The following is a 25,223-nucleotide window of genomic DNA, read 5'->3' as shown; positions in this document are numbered from 1 at the left end:
GCAGCCCCCAGCTCTGTCCTCAGGACTCATGCAGCCCATCTCCTCCTGTAAGCTCTGACACACCTTTACTCCCACAGAGCAAAGCTTATACGCTGCACTGACTCCTTCCTCCCCCATGTCAAACCCTTCCACCCCCCAAAACCAGCTGTGTATCAGAGAACCAGCAGATGAGAAGGCCTGTGCCTACATCACAATGATTTTTGAGAGAACAGGAAACAAACTAAAATTATTCCTGTCTCACTCCTCCACCATCAGCTGAGAAGCACTTGCTGCCTGCACAGAGAAACTCAGCCTGTGGCTCACGCAGGCTTCTCCTTGTACACAGTCCAGGCTTACTACCAGGCACCTGTAGACCTTAAGTATCTCCCAAGCCACTAGTGCCATGCTACTGTTCATGAACCTCTGGCTAAGCAGAGTTAAACTTCTGTTGCTACATGCTCACTGGAGACACAACATGAATGTATGGGGGTGTTTCCCCCTCTTGCTCATCCCTGATCAGCACCTGGGGAAGTTCTCAGCAGGGCGCCAGTCCCAACTTGTACAGAATTCTTCAGCATTGGGTTCCTCATGCTGTCTGGCAATGGGGCTGCCTCAGACAGTCAAAAAATGGTTCCTGTTACCCCAAGCATGCTGGCAACCCCTGACCAAGAAGCATGAAGTGGAGATCCCAGTCAGCTTGCCTCAGTTATGCAGAGCACTGTCCAGACCCCATTCCTCAGAGACAAGCAACTGAGAGACAGTCTATGCTTTGAAGAGCCTGTGGACAAAATAAGAATCCTATTTCTTCAGTAACAGCTATGCACATTGCATGGCAAAGTTACTGAAGGCAGAGTTACATGAGAGCTTTAGAAGATACTCAGGAACTAATTCTGCCAGTGCTGCAGGCTGTGACTGCTTGGTAGACTCTATGTCCTCTTACAGGTGATGAGAAAGGAGCCAGTCATGTTCTGTTGGTGTTCAAAGGGCCCAGGAGTTGATGTGGAGTAAGCACACTGGCTCCCCTATCTCCCCCACCTGCACACTTCCCTTTCATTTTGGGCCAGGATCTCACAGGCCAGCTTTTAGGGAAGAGGGAAGTTGAACAAGCATCTCAACTCAAAGTGATTTTTATTGATAAAAGAAACACAACCAAAATATATGAAGGCCATAGCCCTGGGTGTCAGTCAGAGTTAGGCAAGATCCAGCCCAGAGAGGCTCCCACACAGAGTTTGGAGGTTAACCGGGTGCTGTTGGTGCACTGCAGTCCCTGCTAGTCTCATCCTCCCCTCCTGCTTCCTCCCAGGACTGAGTTTCCACTCCAGGCCAGGAGGAAACAAACACCCTACCACGCAGCTGAAACCCTGCTGCCCATGACCCACTCCAGCACCTGCAGATGTCTGCCTTCAGCTGCTGAACTTACTGGTGAGAGAGCACCGCACTCACGACTCCAACCAGGCTTCAAACAAAGCTGGCAGCTTACACAACAGCTACAGAGAGGCACAAAGGCCAGAACTCTTACTAAAGACAGAGGGTTTATCTGCTCCGTGAAATCTATACAATTTAGCTCTCCAGCTTGTGAACTTTGCACACTACAGCATTCCCTTGGGGACTGGTGTCTGCCTGGATCAAAGGAAGCTGCTTCTTTACAGCTTGAGTCTAGCAAAAAAAACAGCACTCGCCTCTGATTTCTTCACACAGAAGAAATCTCTCTGCACAAAGAATTCATATTAATCATCACAGTCCCCAGCCAAAAGCAGCAAGAGCACCTTTCAAAGGCCTTGAATAGACAGAGGCTATTAAATAACCAAAGGAATATCTGAGTGCCTCTGCCTCTTCTATGAAAGCTTTAGTGAAAACAGCCATGCGCCGAGCTGCCTGTTCCAGTTAGATTTCATTTTGTGAACCAACTATTCAAACTTCCACATGCAGACAGAATATATAATCATTGCAGTGTCATGTCCACCATCAGCTTAAAAGACTGTGGTAGGATTTTTGCAACGAGTGTCGCAGGCATTGCAAAACAAACAAGGAAATGAGATTTTTAAAGAAAATATATCCAGTACACCCGTTTGTGCATCAGCAACACAAACAGCATAGCCCTGAAAAAGGGCAAGGATTGCAGAACTAGGCTGACCTATTCTCATTGTGTTTTCTCTTTATAATGAGAAAACAGAGCTTGGGAGGAGCATTACTGGGCTATGGAAGAGATCCTTTTCTGTCCAAAGAGGAAGATCTTTTTCATAAGAATGGGCTGCAAAACTCAAACTTCTCATGTTATATTTATTGTCAGCTCCTGATCGCCTGGATTGCTCATGTCTTTAGAGCTGGCTATTCTAAGTGCTTCCAGCTACATGGCTGGTTTGACTTCTCCCCCTGAGGAAACAACCACTGCTGTCATGTTTTAACTACACAATCCTTCCTGCTAGTCAGCAGGATACCTACAGCTCAAGAAGTCCCAGGGGCCCTCCCAGGAACAGGCTAATAGTATGCACATCAAGGCTTTTACCAGAAAAGGAAAGGATGCATTCATAGAGCACACACAAAAAGAGAATATGAACATCTCTGCAGCCTGCTCCAAAAAACATACATGTCTCCTAAACCAAAGACATCCAAGGGTATGAACAAATGAACTAGTTACTGCAAGAGAAGGCAGGCTATGAACTGGGAGTCCTTCAACTATTCTCTAGGAGCTGCTGAGGAGTACCGCCAGCCCTGCAATGGAAATACAACGCAGAGCACCCTCTCATCTATCTGGGGGGAAAATTACATGCTTATGCACAATCACTAGCATGTAGTCGACGTACAGCTCGCACACTTGCCTGTTTGTGCCTCCTATACACTAAGGCAGAGATTCTCACGCCATACAGATAGGGCCCATCCTGGTGACCCTTTGCCTTTCAGCTGAGATGGCTGAACCCTTCCTTGCTGCATGTGTCAATCACCTCTACCGCAGGCACAGAGCTGCCTCTCCGGCTGGCTGGTCTTAAAACCCAGTTAGCATCACGGATTCTGACAGCAATCTTCTCTTTGTTTGTAGGACATTTTTGAAGCTGACAGGTACTGCTGTGCCTCAGTGTACACTGAGAAATACAACGCTTGTCCTCACAGGTGAGCAGTCAAGCTTCTATGGTGGCTTCCCCAAGCAGGGTATTCCCTGTTTTCTACCCAGCTGCTGGGAAACTGAAGCCAAAGGAAAGTATAAACTGAGAAATATCACTCTCTCCAAGCCCACCAGATCACAGTCCAGCTCCCCAAGAGCACACCCATCGCTAACCAAAGATGAGAGCAGATCCTTGGGGAAGACACAGTGCTTAAAGCTCACTGTGGGGACTGCCACAGGAAACAGAAGCACAGCGGAACAGTTTGCTGATTTCCAAAACCAAATAAAATGGACACAAGCAGAAAAAGAAATAAAACTGAGGATATCGGGGGTCTTGAACTGTTCAGAGGCAGGTCACCGCTAATTCCATGCCATTAAACAGACTCTGGACATAGGCAGATCTGGTCTCTGTCACCTCTGGGGTAATGCACCAGCTGGTCCTCTGAGAGTTAATGTGTTTTAGTCTGAAGAGTCTTTAGGCTCACCACAAAGTAACTGGGCAAAAAGATATGATTCTATGATTCTATATTCAGAAGGTAAGTGCAGCAGTCCCCTCAAGTTTTAAACTAATTCCCATTAGTTTCTACATATATCTGCAGATGCACCAGAAAGTGCTGGGTACCTTCCCCTGAGCACAGGACTGCAGAGGTGAAGACACCTCTACAAACACCAACAGCCACACATTCGCCTCCTCCAGACTTTACTGGTCAACTGGGGTCCCACGGTAGTGATGATACAACTCCCCACGAAACTCAGAGTTCAACAGTTCAGGACAAGAGGCAGGCAGCTACGTGTTTCCAAGATGTTGGCTGGGAAATGGTATAGCTGAGCATATCTCCCAGCACAATGAACTGGGAAAGTCTGCTGAACGCTCCTTTAAGACAGATTAGGACAGGCAACTCATACTGATAAAGCCACCAGCTTTTAAACTGAACCCAAACAACTCCAGGAAGAAGCTGTCCGGTTTGCAGAAAGAAAGGCCTCCCTTTGGTCATAGGGACCAGCTAATTCTGAAGGCAGGCCCACAACACACAGTGTGTTGTGGCTCTCAGATGAGCTGAGGCTCTACAGTAAGCAATGCCTCTGCTTAGGAAGAGCCACCTTCCCTCCCCTCCCTCCTCTCACCCCAAACTGTACGAGCATAACAACATTCCTAGTATCAGCATCATGCTCAGGTGAAACTGCTATCAGCATCAGTGGTTGTTTCAGCAATGAAGCAAGAATAACTTGTTTAGCGCTTCTAAGGAGCCATGCTGCAGGCTGGGGATTAGGAGAAAATTTCTGCTTTTGATAAGAGTCCAGAAAGTTTCTCCCATTTTAGGATTTAGCATCAACTTAGGAGAGTGGGGGAAAAAAAAAAAAAAAGTGTTTTGTTTTAAAGAGCATCTTCTTCCCAATCAAGTGCTGGACACAGCAACAGAAAAAGTTTTTAATTTATACACAGGACAGCTTTTGCACATGCTCGTTTCTTGAATGTAACTGTTAGCACCAAAAGAAATTGAGAAAAAGGAAAAACTACCAGCCCAGGCAGGGGGAAACTGCATTCCTATTAGTGTACTAAAAATGCACTCACTCCACTTAGAGCTCTAAGAATGCATCCCAGTTTTTTTTTTTCCACTAGAATTTGAAAAGAATAAATCAAAGTAATTATAGCACTGCCCTTTCAGAATTGCTTTGCAAAGCTGAAATCAGAGCTTCAAAAGGTTTTTTACTAGCAGCCAGCAAATCTAGAGAAGCAGAGATGCCTACTTCGGGAAGTTGCACTAGCCCCAAGACGTGCTTTGTGAGCCACTACCATATGGAAAAATAGCCTGGGTTGAATTAAAGCAGCTTATAAAGTCTATATTTGTATCTCACTTCCCCCAGCCCTTATTACCTACACATCTGCATTAAATCAGGATCATGCCTTCAAAAAGGTTCCCTGGCTTCTGCTGCAGCCCCCCAAACTTATATAATGTTTATTGTCCAAGAACTCCAGAGCAGAGACAGACAGTTCATCACTTGTATACTGTGGGGAAATTAAAGTGTGATTTATTAAATAAAAGGCCAGCAGTGGAAAGAAGAGCTGAATCCAAGTGCTTTGACTTTTGACATAACAGTTTAGTGCACTGGGGACTGCTGCCACCTTAGCAGGGCAGCACAGTATCATCAGCTACATTTCGTTTAGTGAGGTAATGACTGCTGACTACTGATCCTGGTTTTGTGCAGAGGCAGGTAGGGCTTATGAGCAAAGCCTTCTCCTCCACCATCTGAAGAGATATCTGTCTCTCAGTGAACCATGGACAGGGTGGATTAAAAAATTCTTTTTTAAAAAAAATTTTTTCCTTTGAAGTCGACAGTTCTGTTAACTTTCAGAAGCTCTACCTAGGAATTGTTCAAATTTAATTTAATTTAAAATTAAAAATAAATTAAACTTTAAAAAGCAATTAGGTAGTTAATGTTTGCTGCATGAGGTTTAAAGAACAGACAGCAGCACTGGTGACAGTCACTGGCTCAGTGCATGGCACTAAATTTCAGTAAAATGTGTTCTTAAGTGAACCAGACACTGTGTTTTCCCCTGCCAATCTACCGACAAGAGTTCTGAGAGAAGAGCTACTAGTTACAGAAGACTGAAAACACACTCTGTCCAGTTCTGGACTAACTGTTCAGAAACAGTTAGTTACATTTGGTAACTATAATACTTCCATTAAGCAATTATTATTCAAGGCACAACTTGACGAGACAGTCTCTTAAGAGTCCAACATAGACCAGTTTAACCAACAAGAATGCTCCACTGCTGGTCTCGGGTGATGCAGTTGTACTTCCATCCCAACACGGCTTGGTTCAAGAAACAGGTTAAAAAAGTATCCTTTCTTTTTAGAATAACTTTCTTTTTTGTCATTTTGACATAACAAAATGCAAAACTAGGAGTCTAAAAATACATTTTAAACTACATGCATATTCTTTACCAACTTAAGTTCTTTGTAAAAGGTAGCACAAAGTTTGATATGAAGCTTACACCGAGTTATAAATGCAGATGTTTCATTGTTACTGACCAGTGACAAACTCTCTTTCAAGGTAAACCAAGTGAATATGCAAAACAAGATCAAAATCAAGATTTAAAACACGACTTGCTGATTTAAGCCATGGCTGAAGTCTGGCAATATAAATACATCCACCCTGGCCATAGAGGCCCTCAGTTCTCTCCATTAGCCCATTGACAGTTTCCTCTTAGGTCAAAAAAAACCAAGGACCACTTCAGGGCAGCACAAGGGACACTGGCCACCTCTCCGCATTGTACCTGTATTAGGAAAAGAGGACTTCAATCTCCAAGGCTGCCATTCCAACACCTTCACTAGCACTAAATTCACAGGAAACCTAAGGACCTAAGAGACAGAACATGGAAACTTTTACAGGATTTCTAAGGCATCCTGCTGCATTCAGCTCTGCTCAGGAAAAACTGGATCTAAATAGAAAGCGATTTCAGAGTGTGTCAAGAGATACTTTTCAAGCACTAAAAAGGACCTAATTGATCACCTCCCCAAAATAAAGGCAGCCATAGGCTTCAACAGAAGAAGAGAACGGGCCTACACAAAAAGTCTGGATCAGGATATCCTCCAGTTTGGAGGAGCGCACATCTGGATGGGAGCATTGAGCTTATCTCATTTCTAAAAAGACACCATTCATCATTGGTGGGATATTTATACTTTGCATAAAATGCACAAGCCGTTTTATGGTTTGTCATACATATTTCTCCCTGCTGAAACCTCTGTTTTTTATTGAAGATCCTTTATAGAAAATATAAGTTTATCCCCAAATCCAAAGCACCGCTGCAGAAGCCATCAGCACTACGTGCACAGAGCTGCTGATCAGCCAAAAGCCTCTACCAGAGGAAGCCAAGAGCTTCTGCACCCTAAATCTTCCTTTACCCATAGAACAAAAATAATTCTTTGTCCCACGGCCATCAGAAGGCTGCCATAATGTACCAGCAGCTCACATGTACGCAGTTCACATCAGGAAGAGGACGTTTCAGCCACCTTAGCTCTCAATATAGAGAGGAAATTTCTCATAGTCTTATGGGATACAGTGTTGATTGGAATGGTTTAAATGTACTGATTTAGATAGAAAGGTTTTGAAATATGTAGGGAGGCACTACCAGGATACAAGAAAGCCTCCACAGATTAAGTTTTGATCATTAGATCTACAGCTAGCTGAAGGCTAATACGTGTACCTGGCAGCAAACACACAGACAGGGTTTCAGGCAGTAAATCTTCCTGATAGCCATCTCACAACAGCCTGTGCTGAGGTGGTCGTTTATCCCAAAAGGGGTTTCGGATGGGCCTCAATTCCACAGACTTGCTATGTAAGTGTCAGACTGAACTTTACTTTGGTGGTCCAGATTTCTCGTTCCCTGTTCCATCACAGGGAACACAGAAATCCAGTGAGTTAGGTGATCTGGAAAAAAACAGGTAGTATTTGAAGGGAAGGGTGGTTGGTTGGTTGGTTGGTTGGTCAGGGTTTTTTTTGTTTGTTTGTTTTGTTTGTTTTAATTTCATTGAACATTTTGCTGATAAAGCATACAGCTGTGAGTTCCTCTCCTTTGTTGCACACAAGATGGCTTCCCCACACCCAAAAAACAAACCAAAAAGGGAACAAGAGAAGATATTGGCTATGTGGGGGAGAGAAGTGAAAGTAATATTCAAAGCTATCAGAATATATAAAACAAAACAGAAAAAGAAGATATTTCCTTCTCCACCATCTGTGGCAGCACTGCCCTTGGGGGTGATTAACAAGAGATATTTGACAGGCTCATCACCAGAGAGCTCGTGTTCCCCTCCATGTGCCCACAAGCCCACACAAGGCCACAAGGACTTACACTGCCATGCCACCAACAAACTCTTCCGTAGCCTGGCAGTAGATTGTGATGGCAACACGGGCATCTGCATCAAATGTGAACTCCAGGCTGTACAGGACTTTCTGCTTCCCATTCTCTTCAGTAGGACTGTCAACATCATCTTTATACCTGAAAGATAATGCCAGAAGATTAGAACATTTATTTATGAGATATCAAGATCAAAATCACTCTGAAGATCAGGACAAGAGTATTCCAATCTAGGTGTTCTGGGCACTCAAGGCACCATGGGCTTCCACCTCGGGCTTCCCAGGAGATTTCCATTCTTTCCTCTGAGGATGGTTCTTCCAAGATTTGTCTGAAGTTATTAAAGTGAATTATGTAATGCCTGTGTTGAGGAATCTCACCCAGCCTTACAGTGGCAGGACAGAATGAGACAAGAAAATGAAGTCTTAATTGTCAAACGCTTAGGAGAAGAAACATTCTCCCTCCTTTTAAATCTTCACATTAGGCTCAGTATTTGGGCTAAAGAAATCCTGCATGGGCCTAAGAAGTCTAAAGCCTAATTCTTCTAACTCTGCAAATGAAATGGTGCATGGCAGGCAAAAAGAAAAAGTTTTCTGTAACACAAAGAACTCCTGAAGCTCAGCAAAAGGTACCTCCAGTATCACACAGAAGATGATATTCAGATCAGAAACCATCCAAACGAAGGAACTTCAAATACCTTCAAACGTACAAATCACCAACTAAACCTCTGATGCTGACTGAAGCTTGCACACATTTATTGTATGAACAAAACTTAACACATTCAACTGCATAACAGACGCATGATAACTTACACAAGAATGAGTTTAGAAGTTATTTCAATCAACATAAAGGTGAGTCATAACTTGGCTATGGGCTACTGTACAGCTCTATCCCACTGCCCAGTACTACTCCTTCTCCCTACTTGCTGGAAAAGGCAGGTAACAAATCCAGTGAAGAGAGTGGTATGAAGCAAGCTCCAGGGCAGTGAGGTATGGCCATGGAAGAGCAGTTAGCTATGGCATGCCAGGAGTGGCCAGGGAGACCAGCAGATCCTGGAACAAGCAGCCAACACAACACACCATGAGAAAATCTCCCCTGCCTTGAAGTGCAAAGTGACAGACAGAATGGATGTGATTCATTGGCAAGGCAGAAGCAGTTTCTCACACAAATTCAAATCCCACCGTAATCCTACGACTGTAGGTACCACTGTTAGTTCATGCAACATGTAGGAATGGTGAATGCAGCAGGTTGCCTTTGAGAGGTGTACAACACGACTTGATTTGCCACCCAGCTCCAGCCTCATTTGTCTGTCAGTATTACCTTAATTGCCACGATGCCTGGGTCAAAGCCAAGCACCTAAAATATTCAGGAAAAGCTTGGCACTATCTCTGACTTTACTTGGCCCCTCCCTTCATCAAACAGCCTTGACGAACGTGCTGCACTACTGAAAATACTTAGAAATGGGCTAGGCGTACCTCCATAATTCAATCTAAAAATTGCCAAAGGAATCCTTATTTACCAAGTCCACTGAGATGTAGTAACTGCTGCCTAAGATGGTTCCAGCATGAATTTTACTTAACACCACACTGAACAAGAATGAAATATTCAGCTTCAGCAATTTAATACAGAAGGTGCAAAATAGAATTTAAGAGCGGTATAATCAAATAACTAACACACATACTTGTACTAATGGTAACCCTATTGAATCACTACAGCATACACTTGCACTCCCGTTTGAGGGACTTGGAGAGCTCCAAGCTCTCCAGAGGTTCACCTAGGTCAGAACAGCAAATCAAGCTAGAATGCACCCAACATGCTGGTATTAAAAGAGACAAATCCCAAGAACTGAGAGTCTGAACATCTGCAGCAGCCTGGATACAATATACAGTATAGAGCAAGATGGTATTTTCACACAAGCTAGTTGCATTCAAAGAATAAAATCATGGCACTTGAAGGCTGTAAACAAGAAACACTCTAGCCAGCAGGGCAGGTTTGCCTAGAAAACATGGTGTTAGTGCCAACATTTTGTGCTGAACTGACCCAAGAGCACAGATGGCAACAATCCACCCACAAGTGTTGTGTGTGTCCAGGAAAGCAGCAGCACAAGCTTCTGTGAATTATCTCTTGCTGCATCACCCTCCGCCGATCTGAGGTTGGCAGTGAAGGATCCAGGCTACGCTACACTTGCCACCTCTTCCAGAGGCAAGCACCAATGAAGGCTGCTTCATAGACCTATAGACCCATACTCACTCCGTACATAGGTAGGTATTAAAACAGAGATGCCCTGCACATGCATGAGTTAAAGATCAACAACACAGATCTAGATAGCTAAAACAGCCCTGAGTAATAAGGTGGGAGGCCTGGGGGTGGGAGCAGATCACATAAAAGCAACATATCATTGGTAAGACCATTTTCTGTTTTATGTTCTCAGTGAAGTCACAAAAAGCATACAGGTTCCCAGACCACCCTCCTGCGCCCAACTTCGCCTTGGCACCTCCCTACCAGCACTTGGAAGGTGCTTCCATCCTTTGAGGAAGAAAAGGGGTTAAACCTAGACTAGATCTGTTGCCCTGGGAAACCACTGAGGGGCCACTACTAACCACAGCACCTGGAGAGAAGGTTTCTGCAGGATGCATCTGCTTAGAAGTAGGAGCATCAGAGTCCTGTCTGCCTGGAGCAACGTCACTCAAGCAGGGGGCAAGGTATACATGCCTAAACGGTGACAGTCACAGCAAGGCTGTGTACACATCTTCCTGTTGCAACATGACTGGTGCTGGAGGTTAAGAAAATTGTCTACCACATTGCAAGGAGTTCAGGTGAGAAAAGACTGCGTAAGCAGCTATGCCCGCTGGACCAAGGATCAAGCAAGGACTACTTTGGTGCATACTTTGAAAGTCGGAGATTTCTCATGCTCCACCTTAAGGTGCAAGAACAGTGGGATATAACTTCAGGGAAATAACAAGACAAAGTCACGTTTTGCATTCCTCCTTTTTTTGCAAGGGTCGGGGCAGACAAGGGGGTGGTTCAGGTAGTTCAAGAGCTCTTCTGTCTCAACCTGCGCTTGAAGTTTACAGTGTACATTTAGTCAAGCTCTACAGACAGTGTTGATGTGAGGTGGCCACAGATGCATGCACAAATTTAGAAACCAGTGACTTTGCTAGGTGTGCCTTCTGGTCATGCACACAGCCTTTGCGATCACGTGGATAGAGTGGAAGAGACTGACCACCTTTGAGAACAAATAGCTGATCCAACGTTATGATGAAAAAGGCATAGCAGGGTGACCAAGGGAGCTGAGGCCACCTGGTCTGACATCACTTCTGGATAAAGCAATGGAAATGCTGGAAGTTTTTGGTTGTCTGTTAAAGAATTAAAATATAAAAATATAATTAACATCAGCCATGACAATTTTATAGAAATAGGTCAAGTCGAACCCAATTTCACCCTTTGAGATTAAAAAGTTTGACCAACAACTTAGTAGACATGCAAGACAAATGCTAAGTATTGCTTGACTTAGTATTGTGAGATATGCATTACAACAGTGTTAAAGCAGATATTAAATGAATTAAGAACCAGCTGACATCTCTATCAGCATCGACTTCCATGGAGGGAGATCATCATCATCAAATGGAGGCTTTCCTATTTGGGGATTCTGCAGATATCTGTACAGAGTTTAAGGCTATCCAGGGCTGCAGAGCAAGCAGTCCCAGGACCTTCACCATCAGCACCTCCACCACGGGATGAACAGCTCCAAGGATCAAGGTCAGCCCCACTGTGCTGGAGAGGAAAGAGAAGGGATTTCCCTTCTCTCACTCACATTGACTCACCTGTCTCCCATTGGTCCCTATCATCCACCTCCCCCTCAGGCCCTTATCCAAAACACTCAGTGGTCTCTACTCTCCATGACATCGCTGCTGCTTCAGACACATTCCCAAACCACTATCGCTGCTGATTCCTTCAGCTCTTTTGTTCCACGACGCTATCCCAAAACCCAAAGCTTACACTGAAGCAGAGAAGTTGTCCCAGGATGCAACCCTTCCATGAACACATTGCCTCATGAGTTATCTTCCTCCTGCAGCTGGAAGTGCTTTCAAGGTAAGAGTAAATTACCAGTACAAGCCTATCAGGTACTTCAGCTCTGAAATAAAGCTTCCAATCCAGGGCTAAAAGAGGGACACAAGACAGACATGAGGCAGTCTTTTTCTGTTAGTGGTTAACAGCAAAACTTGTGCTATCCTCCTCTGAGGTTCAGAGTCTCATCCTGCTAGAAATCAGGCACTGACGTAAGGTGTCGAAGACTCAAAACTTCCAATGCCAATATCCACAGGTTTATTGCTTCTCTCCAGAGCTGCTGTAAATATTCAGGATTGGACAAAGCTCAGAATTTTGTCTGGTCAGAGCCAGGCAGGAAGCCCAGAGTGGACATATATTCATATTCCTCCATAAAGTCCTACACTCCAAATTATGGATCAACACCCTCTTTACAGATGAACAATGAATTTTCAATAACACACAAGGAAAAACAAAAAGCTTGTGAGGACTTTACCATCAGAACCTACTTTACACCTAGACACTTGGCTCAGTGTCATTTATTTGGTTGAGGAGGTTGTAAATTAAACTGAAGTAGTTCTGGAAAGAATGCACAAGCCTCAACTACTGGTTCCGAATAAGCCAAGCTGGAGAGGGTACAATGTCTTTACGTGCACAGAGGGAGAAAGGAAAAGCCTCTAGTCTGGAACAGTAGAAAAGCACAAGACAGAACATGCCCTTGGGGACTAGCAATTAAAATCTCATTTTAGGTCTACATCAGTACAAAATTAAACAGAGTAATGCTGGTGGTGGTGTCGTCAGCACTAACACAGCCGCAGCAGCACAAGAGCCATTGAGAGCTCATGAGGCAGAGAAAGAACTCATCATACCAGGAATTAGACGGATGCAAACATAGACACTGTCTAGGTGCATGGACACTACATTTCAAATAGTCCAGAGCTGCAACTCTGCTTGGGAAGACAGGACGTGCAACCACAGAAAGCAGAATGACAGAACTGTATGTACTAAACACCCCCAAGTCCTCCATTCACAGCAAGGCCTCTCCCAGTGAAAAAGCCACTTCCCATTACGCTTCTGAGAGATGTTACACTATTTAAAGTGGATGCGTGCAAGGAGAACAAAATACCCCTTCCACAGCAAGTATGGGAAGAAAGCAAGACTTTTTCCTAGAGAAGTACTTCACCCTTTAGTTCAAAAAGCCAGACAGCATTCAGAGCAGTTTACCAATGGTTACTTTTTCAGAAGTTTTTCCCTCTTTTCCTGTTCAGTTTTGAAACCACAGGTATTCCTCATTAAAAAAAAAAAAAAACAACCACAAAACACAACTCAACTTTCAGTCTTCACATAAAAACAAACTGAGGGTTTTGTGTGGTTATGACTCAAATTACTCACATTACACCACACTGTTGGAACCACCTTGGCTGAGAGTTGAAGCTGGCCCCCGGCTAGTACTCCAGCCCTGCGCCTGAAATGCAGAACTCAGAGCAACTCAAGGATCTTTGATAAGTGCTCTGCCTGGATATCTGCCCAGTCGCTCAGACCAAAACAAAGCACTGTATGCTGGGCCCCTGTACTTCAGCCATCTGTTTGAAAGAGGGCAGCCCAGGTCGAAGTGTTAGCCATTGCATTTAAACCAGCTAGTGTTGTTTTAGATCTCAGTGTAGAGCAGTGAAAGGTAACTGATCTCCATGATTATCCAGACCTCCCTCCCCTACGCATGGGACACAAGCCATCTAAATGAACGCATAACACTAGGACCAAACTTTATTTTGGTAGCAGGAGAAACCTGAGGAAGTTTCACTCAAGACCAACCAGTCCAACTAGTCTTCCTGGCCTGTGACTTGCACCAGAATCAGCTACTTTCTGGCTTCTCCTTGCACAAGAATGCAGAAAGGAATCTATCTGTAAGGTTATTGACCTAATATCTTCCATTCATGCTAACGATTTCATGGTTTTGTTTACCACTCTAGTCTGTTCTGTAGAGACAGATACATTGCTGGTCTTGTTTAGATACACAGACTGCTCAAGTCCAAGGACTAGGAGCATATAAACCACCTGAAAGCTCTGACCACAAGGGAACACAGAAACCTCTGGACACATCCAGCAACAAGGATCTGGAATTCAGCTAATTCTACTGTAAAAAAAACCAACCCTATCAAATAGTTTGGCTCGGTATGACAGATCGCTGGGTTAAATAAAATGAATGGTTCAAGCAATAACAGTACCTCACAAGTCGGAGAGAGTCTTTGCGGATATTCACCAAACTTCTCAGCGTCTTCACTGGCTCATGTGGAGCTGGAGTTATATAGGGAAACTGGAACAAAAAGGCAAAAAATTCTCCTATTATTATACTATAAAAGGTAGCAGTATGTTACCTGGCATACAATTTACCCAAACCAAGAAACATCTACCTTTAAGGGTACTCAAGACAACAGCAGCAAAAAACAGTAATAGATAATTCTATTTACAGATGAATCAAGCATGTGTCAGGATGAAAATCCTGCTCTGGCCAAGCAATAGCTCATATAGGGAGTATGCACTTTAAGAAAGGGCATTTTCACAAGATCTTTTTCCGTACCCTGAATTCTCAACCTGGAAAGCCTTATTCTCACAAGCTTTTATTTCTGCTAAAGAAACCACCTCCAGCTTGAGCAGAAGAAATGCAGCTCTTTCACGTGTGTTACAGCACATAAACAGTGACTTGACTGCTAATCAGCATGCTGAAGCCCTGGATTACTGGGGGAAACTTTTTATTCTGAAACAATGGGGCAAATGTTCTGGAAAAGAAAGCGACAGAGACAGAGGGCCTCATTCTATTCTACAGTCAAGAGACCTTCTCTCATAGATTGTCCTTTAACTAAAGGACGATAATGCTTCAGACTGTAATTCTCCTTACTGGTCACAGAATCTCCAGTAAGAAATGCAAAGGAAACTGCTTTCTGCGGTGACCACAACCTGTAGAGCTGCAGACCTGCCTGCTGAATCTCACATCTGCTTGGCGAAGTCTGAAGCTGAAACATCCACTCACACAACTGCCAAGTTTGATAAGTGCTCAGACTGGAGACACAGCCATGCTCCAAGTCAGAGCAATGGCACAACACAACAGTACAGAGCTACAGGATAGCCTTTCAGGCAGGTTACTCTGAATGTATCCAGCAACAGTGCCACCATGCAGCCTTATTAGCGTTGGGGTCCTTCAAATATACATCTAATAGGTGCCCTACAGTGGTGTAAAGAGAGTGACTGACATGGAGCAGCAGTACCAGGGACCACCAACATACATGCTCCCTTAGAAACGAGGAGTCTACTAAATAGGCAACCAAATGCTAATGCAGCTGAACTTCAGGGCAGCTCCAGGACACAACCCTTCAGTGTTGTCCCCTCAGACCACAGAAATGCATTGGTGGGGCAATAGCCAGAGCCTGAGGGGAAAACATGCTGTTTCCTAACCAACACGAGAATGCCACAGAGGACCCCATGACACAGCCACAGGTAGCAAAGAATTCATGGGGTAGAAGCAACTACTTTCCTTGCACCCTGACTGCTTGGTACTGTAGAGCACTGCTCTACATAGAGCAGTCAAGACCTCAGTTACTCCGACACGAGAACTTGGCCCACATCCAGAAAGCAGTTTTGCTGCTCTGTGTTCAAGTGGCTTTTTCCTTGAAGATTAATCAGAGCTGCCAAAGGGCATTAAATTTACATAGGCAAACTATATACCACAACAACATCCCTCTCTTAAACCTATTTGGCAAACATCCCACTGTGTTAATAGCATTCTCACCCACTCCCCTCTGAAGAAATTACGAAATTCAGTGCCGGGATGTCTGCAAGGAAACCCAGGCTGAGACATGCAGGCAATTTAACTCTGCAAGGTTAGTCCCTACAGCCACAGACACATGTTATATTTAGCTAACAGCTGCACCTTCTGCTTTTGTTGGAGCGCTGTGCAGCTGCTAGTCACAGAGCAAAGGAGAAGCAGTCAGCTTTTAACCACTGTCCTGCAGGGGCCCTGTATGCAGACATGGTGTAGGGTGTGTGGTGAGCACACCCATGCCTGCATAGCACCGTTACATCCAGAAAAATTTCCATGTAAAGTCCCTCCTTCTTAATTCTGTTGCTCATCTGCAGTTTCTGCTTGAACAACCGCTTTCCGGATTCTCCCTTGTCCTACCCTGCAGAGGCCTGTTAACTAACTGTGGTGCTGAGAAGATCAATGGCACAGCCTGAGGACAACTCAGAAAGCAGAAAATGCTTGTCACCAGTCCAATTCAAACATCAAGTCATCTTGCCTCAGTTTCCCCCATCTGTAAAGCAAGGGTGATTCTGAACTGCCTCCAAGCACTACAGGCATGAATTAACTAATAGTCACTAATAGTCACTGCTTTTCTGAAGATGAGAATTATGACATATTCATTTTCATATTTTGAACCTGCAGAAACAACTAGGAAAATAGCTGGCAAAGCAAGCAGCTCTTGCTATTTTCCCTTTCCTCTCCAGCACCCTGGAAACATCTCCAAATGGGTCCTACTCTGTTAACCTTTTAGTTCTTTTTAAGCAGTTCAGAGGTGCAAGAGAAATCCAAAACATAACACTTGCATAAGATTCCTAACTGTCCCTCACAGCAGTGCTATTCCCTATTCACAACAAAAGAACAAGCCAATCACTTGAGCAGGTAGCTTTTCACAGTCTCACAAGACACCTATGAGTCCAGAAATACCTCCATGTTCCAAGTGGGAAAACTAACAGAGAGACTTTCTGAGCAGGCCAGCTAGGTTGCAAAGCAACCAAAAATCACCAAATATCAATATCTGTCTTAACACTGCCATATGCCCTGTCAGGCCACTCGTTTACATAGAGAACAGCATGCATCAAACACTGGCTGGAATCCATCCAACGTGCCCAGGAGCCCTGTGAAGTTCAGGCTCTGAGAATGGATCTGCTTCCCAGCCTTCCCTCTGCAGCATGTTTTACACTCACTTAGGCAGGCAATCAGAATTAGTCCCAAAATATGTGTTCCCGAGTCCCTGTCCTTCTTCCCCCACTACTTCTTCCTTCTGTCCTAAGTGGAAATTAGCCTAGAAGGTGAATACTGCTCCTTAGAAAAATTCTGCTTGCATCTCAACAGCTACAGCAGCCAGCAAGCTGGGACATGGGGTGGGGGAACACTATTGCACCTCAGACTGGTAGGACACTCCCCGAGTAGCAAGGGCATCTTAGGTCTGTGCTATCCTCCTCTACAAGCCCTATGTAAGATTTTCCAAAGCAGGCAGAAAACAAAAGGAAAAAGTAGACAGCATATAGGAACTTGCCTGAACAGGTCTGTTCCCAAGGAAGTTTAGATCCATGTTCTCGCCAAAAAGGTAGCCCTCAGGGTGAGGGGTGTCAAACTTCTCGCCTCCCATAAAGAAGTGACTTGCAAAGTAGTTTCCTAGAAAAAAAAAAACCACAAGGGAATAAAAAAAAACTCTAAATAAGTGCTTCCCAGAGAACTGCTGGTCTGTGCAGTTTTTAATTCATAAGTACAGAAGAGCACAAGACAGAAAATACTTGCTAGTTCACTACTTCCCTGTACAACTGACAGCCACTGCCAACAGTAGAAGCGGGGCGGGGGAACCAGGATAAATCATTACAGTGGAGATAATTCCATTTTGACTTGTTTTCCAGAGAAGGGACAGGGTGCAGCAAGAGCGAGCTCTTTCCAATATCCCTCAATTCTGATTAATTCTTCCTCTTTTCTCCACCTTCCAGTGTAAAGTCCAGTTCCACAAACACCACTGACCTGCTCAGAGAAGGATGAAGCTTCCTCCCACTGCAAAGCCCTGCACAGCCAGAGGGGCTCCTGTTGGGTAAAGTCTGCCTTCCCTCGCCTCTTTCACTCTCATATCCCAGGCCAAGAACCACACAAAACCTTTACTGTGAGTGCTAGAAAGTACACACCTTGATGCTGAATGTAATTAATAACACTGACAGTTCTAAATGCAGAAACATGGGTGTCTGGGAGAGAGAACCCTGGAACTGACTAAACTGAGCTTCAGCTCTGAAAGCTTCATTACAGATTTGTTTCATTCATCTTTAAGGTAATGCACTACAGTGCAAATTTCCGGAGACGAAGCATGTGCAGGTCACTGGGATTCTGGAGCATCTGCAGTTAATCTGGATTAACTGCAACATTGACCAAATCGATTCAGATGTATGAGAGCACCACAAATGTAGCTTCCTCCTAGAAAGAATTCAGGAGAACACTCTCAATATGAGCTTCACAGAGTTACAATTTCAGAGAAGTACCAGGAGAGATATAAAATAAAAGGCTCCACCCAAGCCATTTCCCTTGAATTCTCAAGAGTGGGGGTTTTTCAGGCATGTGATGAAAGGACTGAGCCAAACATACACTGGCTTCCCTAGGTGCAATCTATAGACAACATAAAATTTGTTTTAAAACTAGTCACTACAGACGCAGTAACTAATCTGAATGCTTGCGGAGGCATTATGGAAGGATTTGCAGTCCCTCTAGCTAGGAGCAAGCATGATTTACTCTGAAATTGAAGGGTTTTCATTAATGACTTTTTACATTAAGGCTTTATGCTTCAAGAAAGGCTCTTCTTACTCTGCACAGATGGTAGTGCTTTAATGACGATGGTAGTGCTCAGCTATTGCTGAGCTCATCTTACAAGCATCCAGATGTTTGTATTACAGAAACACTTCCTTCTTTCCAGATACAACAATCAACTTCAGCACAGGTCCAGAATCTAACTAGAATTTGATCTACAGAATCAGAATAACAAGATGTAGGTGCTCCAAATGGCAGGCAATCTTTTCCCACCCCTCCCAGAAGCAACAAATTAAAAAGCTAATCTGCCTATAATCTCCAAGCACAGCTAGCTTTATACAACCTCTGCACCCAAGATACACTAAAGTGGTTTATGCTTACACTGAGGTTCAGAAAAGCATGATGAAACATTGGGGTTTAGGAACAAATTTCACATTTTATGTTGGTCAAGCAGGATTGTGTTTCAGAGCATTTTATCTGATTAACTGCGAGAACAATGCTTGTGCAGGATGTCTCAGTACCACAGCAGCTGATCATCTGGGATCAGTCAGGCAGCTCCCTTGTACCCCCTGAACAAGACATGCTGGGGCTCGACTCACCTCAGTAAACCTGTATTCCACAAACTCAGAGTAGAGCTTTATTATAGAAGAAGTTCTGCATCCCACATACAGAGGACGCAGAGCCCCAGAAGACTAGGACTACTTGCCACCACTGAAACCCCATGCCTGCGGGGAGCCAGCTGTCCAGGAGAGCATCGCCAGGCAGCCTCTCCAGCACCTTGGGGTGAAAAGGTCTCCCTCGTACAGCTGGAACAACACTGAGACACATAACTAGCATGTTCAAGGCACCTGCCACACTGCCTTTGCTCCACTAAGAACTACTTTCAGGATCTCTAACAAATTGTTAGGATTTCTCAAAAATACACACCACCCTCTGCAACACAGCAGCACTTATTCTAACTGGAAACCACAGCTCCAACTCCACATTCAGACTGAAGGCTCCCTTCATCTTCCTAAATCACCTCCTGCAATGTGAAGGAGAGGGTTTTGTTTTTTGTTTTTTTTTCTTTTTGGCAGAAGCATGTCCTTCACAAGCACACAAGAAACATTGTCAGTGCTAGTCACAACGAGCACAAGGAAAACCACTTTGAGGAGCTCAGAGATGGGAATACACTGGTGAATAGAACACCCCTAGGCTCTGCCAGTGCTTCTATGGATACAAAAGCCACTGTGCACACAAGGTCTCAACAGCAAAACTAACAAACAAGGATGGCAGCAAACTGTCTTCACAAATTTATAACACAGTTTTTAGCAGCTAAAAAAATATATTCTATTGCAATCTTTCAGAAACCAGTTGCTACAACAACACATTAAGTTCAGAGCTCTCAAGGTAAAACCAAAGTTATGGATTATTCCTCTCAACCACTGTCATAAGCAACTCAGAGTTCACCCAAGTTGGAGACAAAATGCTTTAAGAAAGTACTTCTGTAAATATCACACCAAGGATTAAAAGGACAAAGGAACTTCAAGAAGGAAAAAAGAAGGTATCCTTTCTTCTGGTCACCGTGATGTCCACATATCTAGCATGAGACCGACAGGATTTTCCGTGCCGCCAAGAGGCTTGCATATATTCTCTGCATTAAAATCCTGCTGCAGCTCCACCTCTAGGTTCTATTTCCAACTCCATTACCAAGTCAGCTTTAGGATTTTAGCCAGACTACCGTGCCTCTTGAACATTGTTGTCACAAAAAACATAAACCAACTTTGACCTACCTTACACATGTATAGCAAGGCCAGTTTTACACAGAGCTCTTTAGCTATGGACACAAGGGGGATGTGCTAAGCACCATCCTCTTCAGCAGGAAAAAAATAAAAGCAAAAAATTCTTTTGATTAACCCTCCAAAGAACTGCTAAAAACAGAAATCCTCCAGGAAAACACAGCACTTACAAGGAAAGAATCATACATAAATAAACAAGGATGGAATATGAGAAAAATGCCAGAGCAAAGAAAAAACATGGCTTTACTTCCCCAGAGTAAATCAGCACAAAACATAGGAGAGCATTAGATAAAAGAGAACACAAATGGGTGACACTGCTAAGGTAGATGAAGTACAAACAATGGTTGTAAGAGAAATTGTTGTGGTGGAAAACTTCACAATGGCTGGAAAAACACCACTGGGACACCCAGAATGGCCAAGTCTGACTCATTATTTTGTCCCACGCAAAACCAAACTGGAACCCAAGGCTTCTCCAAGGCATCAAATGACACGAAACTACTTAACTTTTAGTCCAATGTGGTGGGGGGGTTTTATCATCATAAATGTACTAGCATTAAGCACCACACTGCTCCAGTCATAATTACTTCCACCTAACCCAGCGTCCTAATCTGGTGCCCATGCAAACCCAATGCATGGATGTGATGCCTGAGTGACACGCTGGCAGAGGGCAAAATACGCTACAATGGCCAAGAGCATGGAGTTGACAACACAATCATAGCTCCATCAAGACAAGGGTTGTATCATACAATGTTCATTAACAAAAAGCAATTAGACGTCAGTCCAGGCTTCACCATTATTAGAATTAAAAGTCATAAAAATTGAGTCCTTCTTAACTATTCAGCCAGACACTCACCACCACAGAATGCCAAGGGACGGACTGACAGCACAGTCCTAGACATAGCCTGAGCCTGAACAAGCACCACAGCTGGATGAAGCCATCTCACCCTCCTCATTGCCCATACCTGTTGGGCCACCAAAAGTGATCACGTAGTGAACAAGAATGGGGCTCTGAGCTCGGTAAAATATAATCCAGCAACAAACAAGCAGCAAAAGCAACTGCTTTTGACTCATGAGTGCTTCAGTCTGGTGCTCCTGAGTAGCTGGGGAACAGGCAGGAAGGGGATGCTCCCGTCAACGGAATGTGGTGGTTCAGCAGGGTTGGGGTCAAACCCCTATAGAACTACAGCAGGAGTAATGGAGACAACCACTCCGCTGTGCTTTGCGGAGACAGTGACGAATGAAAGCTATGTGTGAAATACAGGAACGTATTTCTGTCTTGACACTCTCTTAGTACACGTGGCTTATGAGCTGAGAACAAAGTGATGGACTGGGTGCAACTCCGGGTACTCTTCTCCTTTTTAAAACTGCCCTTTCTTTGATTAAAGCGTCACTCCCAAACAACAAAGCAGTTCAGCTTCAGAGAGGAGTAATCTGCCTCCTTTTTTAACTCTCCCAAAAATGTTCACGGAATTCTCTTTCAAGAGCCTACTCCAGAGGAGAAAAGCTGTCTCAAGGGCACGTGCTCCCTGCCCCACTCCACGCTGCAGATGAGTTCACTGGCACAAGAGATGAGCTGACGAAGGAGCTGCGGAAAACACTGGTGCATTGCTTGCTGGTTGCTAAAGCAATAGGGGCATCATGAGACTGCATGCAAGAACACGGATTGTTTTACTGCTTCAAGCACAAAAGCACAGTGAAGATCCTGACTGTTCCTTGCGATTACCCATTTTTAGCCCGTTTCATGGGGACACTAATTCTTCTGTACAGATTGGGCCTTTCTCCAACCCCCTTCCAACTGGCATCCGCCACGCCAGCACAGTTTCCATAAAGCAAGCAAGAAAAGTCAAAAGGTACCAGTGAAGAGGGATTAGAGAAGGGAATTGGATGTCACCTTGCAGCATTTCAGCAGCCTCAGCTCCCCAGATGCAGGAGGGGAAACGCAGATGATCCACACCCAGAGCCTCGGATGAATAAGCAGGGCATTTTCAGAGGATTTTTAACTACAGAACTGTATACCAGTTGCAACAAAGCTGTTAACCTGTGAATGTCTCATTAGGGACTCTGGCTCATAAGGACCAAGGTGGATTCCACAACAACCTGCTCAATCCTCCACAAAGCACATGACTGACCCAGCAATAACCACATCAAAAGTCAATAAACAAGGATTCACCACTGCATTTGCAATCAGCTGTGACTCAACAAGGTGCTGCCACTTGGTACGACCTCGTAAAGTAACCATGTTTCTTTTCACAGGCAGGCTGACATACCACTTAAATTAGTCAGAATACCCATATTTTGTGTTTATTTTCTCACACAACATGTCCTTGTGAGGTGGTGTATTTTTTCAGAACACAAACACATATCCTTGAAACCGATGCCGACCATGGATGGCAGCTGACCAGAGCTGCAGCAGCTTGCCCAGATGCTTGCAGTAAGTCAAGACCTGCTTAAACCAGAGACTCGGAGGGAAAGTACATAAAAGGTGACAGACAGCCGTCAGTGCTGCACAAGACTCCAGCAGATGGGTAACCTCAGGTAGCACTCTCTCGCCACATCTTCCAGCCTTTCAGGGGTAATCTCTGAGCAGCCAGAAGACTGCCTGCATGTCAGGCTAACACTCCAGTGCACACATTTAAACATCTAACACAGCCAACTGAAAACTGACTTCTTCCAGTCAGGCAGTCAGTAGCAGTACAGGCCTCACAGCAATGGTGTCAAGTTAGAAATAATTAGCAACCATTTAGCCTAAGAACCTTTTGTACTACTTCCAGCTTGCTTCCTGAAATCAAATAAAAGCATATACACTCCTTCCAGTTGTCTTCACTGTCAGGTTTTGTACCAGTCATAGTCAATCTTTCCAGCCCCAAGACAAACACTTAGGACCGTAGGACCAGAAGGGACAGCATCCCTCTGAACATGCTCCACCTGAAGAAGTGAGGGAGGATTGCCATCCTAACAGCCCTTACTGTTCTGGTGTTTAGTAACCTTCCTTGAGTCTCCACCTTAGAAGTGTTCACAACCTCTTCTTATGCCTAGAATGATCTTGAGCTTGAACAGCTCTTCTCCCTTCCCGAAGTCAAGAGGACCCTTCTTAGATAAACCTGAAGAAAGCGAAGTGAAAGGTCTAGCCTAAAGCAAGTATGCTTTCACAAGCAAGTGCAACAGAAAATTAATTAACAAGCATCTAATTGTATCCAGCACCTTTAAAGCAAATACCAATATTTTGCTTTAAATCAGCTGCTTGAAAGCAGTAGCTGTGCAGTTTTACAAGGGAGGTACCATGCATGGAGTGCTCTTTGGCAACATCTAGGTTAACAGACTCCTTTCAGGGTGCATGTGAACATACACACCCAACCTCACGTGTGTGATGGGGTCACTTTGGCAAGCACATTGGCTAAAACCCAACACACTGTTAAATTCTAGTTTGGGCAATTATAACAGTACAGAAACAACAGGATGATGATTTGAAAGAAGCAGTTTAATGTTTATTGCATATGGTGATTATATTTAATCTGGTTCATACCTAAAATCTTGTCCATGTGTCAAGAGAAATCAGGTGCAACCTTTAGGCTGTAAGAAAATTGCCGCAGGGCCCATGGTACCATAGCTATGGCTTAGCAGGCAGCTCACATCCACCCAGTCTCCCACACTAGGAAAGCCCCCTAGCCACCCCAGGCACACACAGCGTCCTGCTGTAATCTAACAGTGACATTTGCCTTTCCTAGCTGTCCAAGAAACTAGTTCCCACCCCCCTAAAAAAGGTTAGATTTTCTAAGAGGGCCAACACAGCTGAAGAATTTTTCTGGGCAGGTTTCCCACTTCCATCTCCTCTACACCACCATTCTTGCTCAAGGATAACCTGCAACAAGACAAGGTGCAACGATGACAGGACTCCATTTGAGAAGATCTTGCACCGCTCCAAACAAAACAGGAGGACCTAGCTCCCTCCATCAGACAGCCCTGAGGATGTTATAGCCAGCAAGTCATCGGACACATGCAGAACTCGAGTCTCTGAACAAAAAAAAGCTACGCTGAACCTGGATCCGAGAGTGATCCCAAATCCTGCTCTGCAAATGCTTTAGCCTGCCTGGAAAAGCCCTAGCAGAACAGAAAGAAAAATATGTAAGCAAATGGATGCTCTAGGAGAAAAGAGCATCTGAATTTCCCAGATGACTTATTTTGTGAAAAGAATAAATAAAGTGTTTTTAACAAGTTAAACCAGGCCAATCTCAAAAGCCACTCTAAGACACGGTGAGTCACAGGCTCATCCCAACTTCACAGAAGTGGCACTGCTGACAACTCTCTTAAGTTTTCAGAACATCTCCCTTTGGGAAACAAACACCCATGTAGGCCATGTTAGTCCAATGGCTCAAAAGTGAGAACTACTGCCATTTTAAGGAGTTAAAGAAGATTGTCATGTGGGAATTTTTATTTCCTGTATTCCACCAGATCCCATTTTCCTTCCGCATCCCCACAGAACTCCGCCATCCCTTCCTCTTCACCAGCAGGAGATGCCCCACTTGCCGCAGACGGCCAACTCGCTGCAGCCACGTTTCCGGCGCGGAGAAGTGAAGCCTTGCTCACCTACCACCACCCACCAGGACCCAAGGGCAGCGACCGAACTGGGTGGCCACGGACACGGGCAGATGGACGGGCAGATGACTTAAGCGTTAGATTCAGGGCACACAGCCCTCCTGCATCCCTACGCTTCGGCTAAACAGGGCATCGAGACGGCCTTACAGGTGTAGCCCGGGAAGGGAGATCCACCGGCGCTCTCCGCCAGGGAAGCCCCGGAGGCGGGCAGGCAGGGCCCTAAGCAGAGCCAGGGCCAGGGCCAGGGCCAGGGCCAGCCCCAGCCCCGCTCGGCCACGGGCACCCCCACGGCCCCTTCCCTCGGGGACCCCGCGGCCC

At 44.7% G+C, this 25,223-nt stretch overlaps 1 protein-coding gene across 5 annotated transcripts in view; it reads right to left on the bottom strand.

The window, feature by feature from the left end:
* The window catches only part of MGRN1 (mahogunin ring finger 1), a 54,378-nt gene that overhangs the window by 28,834 nt on the left and 321 nt on the right, over positions 1–25,223 (bottom strand). For all 5 annotated transcript variants that reach the window (XR_012662582.1, XR_012662581.1, XM_075106076.1 and 2 more), the window contains exons 2-4: positions 17,297–17,415; positions 14,210–14,298; positions 7,935–8,081 (exon numbers count right to left, since the gene is read on the bottom strand). Coding sequence is in view for 3 of the 5 variants with exons in the window: in XM_075106076.1 (XP_074962177.1) it covers positions 7,935–8,081; positions 14,210–14,298; positions 17,297–17,415 (355 nt within the window). In the remaining 2 variants the exon portion in view is untranslated. The remainder of the gene's footprint in view (positions 1–7,934; positions 8,082–14,209; positions 14,299–17,296; positions 17,416–25,223) is intronic.

This window comes from Phalacrocorax aristotelis, chromosome 10, assembly GCF_949628215.1.
Source record: "Phalacrocorax aristotelis chromosome 10, bGulAri2.1, whole genome shotgun sequence".
NCBI lineage: Eukaryota > Metazoa > Chordata > Aves > Suliformes > Phalacrocoracidae > Phalacrocorax > Phalacrocorax aristotelis.
The sequence above is the reverse complement of the archived record's forward strand: the minus strand, read 5'-3'. Positions and strand labels throughout refer to the sequence as shown.